General features: G+C 38.0%; 1 protein-coding gene across 1 annotated transcript in view; it reads left to right on the forward strand.

The window, feature by feature from the left end:
- TRIADDRAFT_53531 (expressed hypothetical protein) overlaps nucleotides 1-1668 on the forward strand; it is a gene marked incomplete at both ends in the record, with an annotated part of 3492 nt that overhangs the window by 853 nt on the left and 971 nt on the right. Inside the window, one exon of the mRNA XM_002109430.1 lies at nucleotides 1051-1661. Coding sequence (XP_002109466.1) covers nucleotides 1051-1661 — 611 coding nt within the window. The remainder of the gene's footprint in view (nucleotides 1-1050; nucleotides 1662-1668) is intronic.

The raw sequence follows: 1668 nt of genomic DNA on the forward strand, positions 1-1668 counted from the left end.
ACAGTATTCAATAGAGTTAACGGTAAATGCAGTAACTCCAACAGAATATTATTTCCTGATTCTTAGTTTTAGTTTTAATGATAGACATAAGTAATCTTCTCGATTGCAGAGTCTGTATCTTTATTAATGAAGTAATACCATGGAAATTGATTGCACCATACAGTATTCAATAGAGTTAACGGTAAATGCAGTAACTCCAATAGAATATTATTTCCTGATTCTTAGTTTTAGTTTTAATGATAGACATAAGTAATCTTCTCGATTGCAGAGTCTGTATCTTTATTAATGAAGTAGTACCATGGAAATTGATTGCACCATACAGTATCCAATAGAGTTAACGGTAAATGCAGTAACTCCAATAGGATATTTCCTGATTCTTAGTTTTAGTTTTAAAGATAGACATAAGTAATCTTCTCGATTGCAGAGTCTGTATCTTTATTAATGAAGTAATACCATGGAAATTGATTGCACCATACAGTATTCAATAGAGTTAACGGTAAATGCAGTAACTCCAATAGGATATTTCCTGATTCTTAGTTTTAGTTTTAAAGATAGACATAAGTAATCTTCTCGATTGCAGAGTCTGTATCTTTATTAATGAAGTAATACCATGGAAACTGATTGCGCCATGCAATCATACGCTCGTATATAGGGCTAGTGGTACAGTCAATACTCCAAACATAGGGAGAGGCAGTCGAAATGTATTTCGATGGAGCGATGACGTCATATCTGCCTGTCAAGTGCTGATCGAGTTTTTCTTTCTTTTGATCTCAGTTGTTGTCAGTATACTGTACCGGCGTCCAGTCCTGTCCAATACCAGTGTAACAGTTCAATACTGAGTTGTGAGTATCCGTGTTATGGAGTGCCACTCCATAGCACAGTACTGTAGAGTGGAGCTGTCTGGAAAATCGTCATGTGAGCTGCGTACGGCCTTACGTATGGAATGTCTATAAATTCAAACGAGCAGCAAGGTCAGGACATTATTCGTTATTCGTTCCAGCTGGAAAATGTTGCGTTCGTTGATATTCTTAGCTATCCTGTGCTCTGCAGTATATGCCTCGAAAAAGCCTTGCTGTGTGCCTGGCCAATGGTCTGGTATGATATTGCAAGGAGGCTTTGATTCTATGGGAAAGGGTAAAGCTCAAAAAAATATTACTTTCGCTGCTAAATTACATGTCTACCTCGATGCCAAAATGGGCAAATACAGGGTTGACGAGAGCATCACCACTTCCAAAAGCAATATCACCGTCATTTCCGACTATAAGGCTGGTCTTCAATACCTTGTGATTGGTAAGAAGTGTACTACTAGCAAGTTGATGGGAAAATTCCCCAATCTGTGTATTCCGAAGACTGCAAATTTCCTTGGAAGTGGAGTACTTGGCTTAAAATTAAATTATGATTTATTCAGCTTTTCGTCTACTGATCGAAAAACTGCTGGTATTGTGGCTGTAACCGACAAAGGCTGTCTACCTGTTTTTGAATCGATAACCTTGCCTGTTGCTGGTAAGACACCACAGCAAGTAGCTGTTTCTCAGATCTTTAGCAACATCAAGCCTGGAATTAAAGATGATTCAATATTTAAAAAGCCTTCAAACTGCCCTTCTCAACCTGAAAAGGTCATTCAAGGCTTGGATCCTCTAACTTATCTTCATGAGAGATTGGTACAGC

Source organism: Trichoplax adhaerens, genomic scaffold (genome assembly GCF_000150275.1).
Source record: "Trichoplax adhaerens TRIADscaffold_2 genomic scaffold, whole genome shotgun sequence".
Taxonomy (NCBI): Eukaryota; Metazoa; Placozoa; class Uniplacotomia; order Trichoplacea; family Trichoplacidae; genus Trichoplax; species Trichoplax adhaerens.